This window comes from Oncorhynchus masou, chromosome 5 (assembly GCF_036934945.1).
Source record: "Oncorhynchus masou masou isolate Uvic2021 chromosome 5, UVic_Omas_1.1, whole genome shotgun sequence".
Lineage (NCBI taxonomy): Eukaryota > Metazoa > Chordata > Actinopteri > Salmoniformes > Salmonidae > Oncorhynchus > Oncorhynchus masou.
This window is the reverse complement of record NC_088216.1, coordinates 7,819,349-7,821,848: the sequence shown is the minus strand read 5'-3', so window position 1 is coordinate 7,821,848 and position 2,500 is coordinate 7,819,349. Positions and strand designations below refer to the sequence as shown.

Below are 2,500 nucleotides of genomic sequence, written 5' to 3'. Positions count from 1 at the left end.
TTAAACATATTCTATACATTTTCCACAAATGTACTTTTCCACACACTGACTTTTAGCTCCATCCTCTTATTGAAGATGATCAATTCAAGTATCATGTGGAGCCAATATCTGTCACTACAATGTTATTATACCAAACTAAAGGGTTAAACCCCATGTACTTACATGTGACAGTGAGAGTCTCTTCATCAGAGGGGAGATCCTCATGTCCTTCTACAGAACAGGAGTATCTGCCTGTATCCTCACTGCTGACTGAGAACAGGATATAGACAGGAGAGGAGGTGTTGCTGTTTGGTAGAGACTGTCCATTCTTATACCAACTGTAGGCTGTGATGGGGTCCAGTGTACATTTGGTTCTACATCTCAGTGTGACTCTCTCCCCCTCTGACACAGATGTAGGATCCATCTCCAACACAACATCTAGAGTAAAAGGAAACACATCATTATTCTCCTCCTATATATGTCCTCTTATGTGAAATATTATATATTTTTTTCCCTGTTGCATAACACTGCAGTGTCTGCATGACTGCCCTTAAATAAGGTAATTACGGTCATTAATTTGATATATTTAGACAGGACAGTCAACTCTGTAATAATTTCCACTGTTTCCCAGGAAGTCCTGGGTTCCATAGAATCAATAAAACAGATTAAAACACAACATTCTCATTAGCATACATACAAACAACACTCACATTACAGCTATCTAGATATGTGTCATAGATGTGAGATGAGTGACAGATTACCTGTGACAGTCAGAGAGACAGGTGAGCCAGAAAACTTTCCTCCAGATGTCATGAATCTGAACCTGAACCCAGCAGAGTCACTCAATCTCAGGTCTGTGATTCTCAGGGTACAGTCACTCTCCTTATCCCCAAGGTACTCTATATGACCCTCATACCCTGGCACTGAGCTCAGATCTTCAGCCTCCATACCAGACCATTTAGTAAACCAGAAAGCTTGTTTGATCTCATGATAACTGGGATATGTGTAAGAGCAGGAAATGTCCACTGTTGACCCCTTCAAAGCACAGATACTCTGATGGGTGTAAGTCACACTCCAACACTTCTGACCTGAAATACAAGACAATATAACACCTTTATAAAATTCTTAATTACAATATCTACTGTATCCATTTATGCTGTTACGTTCCCCAGCAAGAAAACCTCAAATGTAACCAAAACACAAATGGGAATTAATAAAAGAGTCACTGACAAAGACAAAAATGAGACCAGTGGGCTCTGAAAGACACTCATGGGGGAGTCCATTGAAAATGTACTATCAACAACAACTGGAACAAAAAGACATGAGCTTCCACAACATTTACCCAAGAAGAGGCAAACAAAATAAAACCCCCCAGTTGTAACACATTCTGACTAATGAGTGACACCAATCAGGGCACCTCACCTCCAAGTATCATTGAAAACAACAAAACAACAATGTTTAAATCATATGCTGTGAAAGTAACCAGGAAGTGACTATCAGCTTTGTAGTTTATAAACTTTTCATGGGTCTTCAGTGCTCACAAACAGACGTGCAATGGTGTACAAGCACAACAACGTAATGAAATGTATTTTGAAGAAGTAAATTCATCCATTGACTGCATTTTCATGAATTTGATTATACACTGCTCAAAAAAATAAATGGAACACTAAAATAACACATCCTAGATCTGAATGAATGAATTATTCTTATTAAATACTTTTTTCTTTACATAGTTGAATGTGCTGACAACAAAATCACACAAAAATTATCAATGGAAATCAAATTTATCAACCCATGGAGGTCTGGATTTGGAGTCACACTCAAAATTAAAGTGGAAAACCACACTACAGGCTGATCCAACTTTGATGTAATGTCCTTAAAACAAGTCAAAATGAGTCTCAGAAGTGTGTGTGGCCTCCACGTGCCTGTATGACCTGGGCATGCTTCTGATGAGGTCGCGGATGGTCTCCTGAGGGACCTCCTCCCAGACCTGGACTAAAGCATCCGCCAACTCCTGGACAGTCTGTGGTGCAACCTGGCATTGGTGGATGGAGCGAGACATGATGTCCCAGATGTGCTCAATTGGATTCAGGTCTGGGGTACGGGCGGGCCAGTCCATAGCATCAATGTCTTCCTCTTGCAGGAACTGCTGACACACTCCAGCCACATGAGGTCTAGCATTGTCTTGCATTAGAAGGAACCCAGGGCCAACCGCACCAGCATATGGATAAACAAGGGGTCTGAGGATCTCATCTCGGTACCTAATGGCAGTCAGGCTTCCTCTGGCGAGCACATGGAGGGCTGTGCGGCCCCCCAAAGAAATGCCACCCCACACCATGACTGACCCACCGCCAAACCGGTCATGCTGGAGGATGTTGCAGGAAGCAGAACGTTCTCCACGGTGTCTCCAGACTCTGTCACGTCTGTCACGTGCTCAGTGTGAACCTGCTTTCATCTGTGAAGAGCACAGGGCACCGGTGGTGAATTTGCCAATCTTGGTGTTATCTGGCAAATGCCAAAC

The 2,500-nt window shown here is 42.4% G+C and overlaps 1 protein-coding gene across 3 annotated transcripts in view; it reads right to left on the bottom strand.

The window, feature by feature from the left end:
• The window catches only part of LOC135532223 (sialoadhesin-like), a 12,886-nt gene that overhangs the window by 3,870 nt on the left and 6,516 nt on the right, over nucleotides 1-2,500 (bottom strand). For all 3 annotated transcript variants that reach the window (XM_064959825.1, XM_064959819.1, XM_064959833.1), the window contains exons 6-7: nucleotides 741-1,067; nucleotides 163-417 (exon numbers count right to left, since the gene is read on the bottom strand). In XM_064959825.1, coding sequence (XP_064815897.1) covers nucleotides 163-417; nucleotides 741-1,067 — 582 coding nt within the window. The remainder of the gene's footprint in view (nucleotides 1-162; nucleotides 418-740; nucleotides 1,068-2,500) is intronic.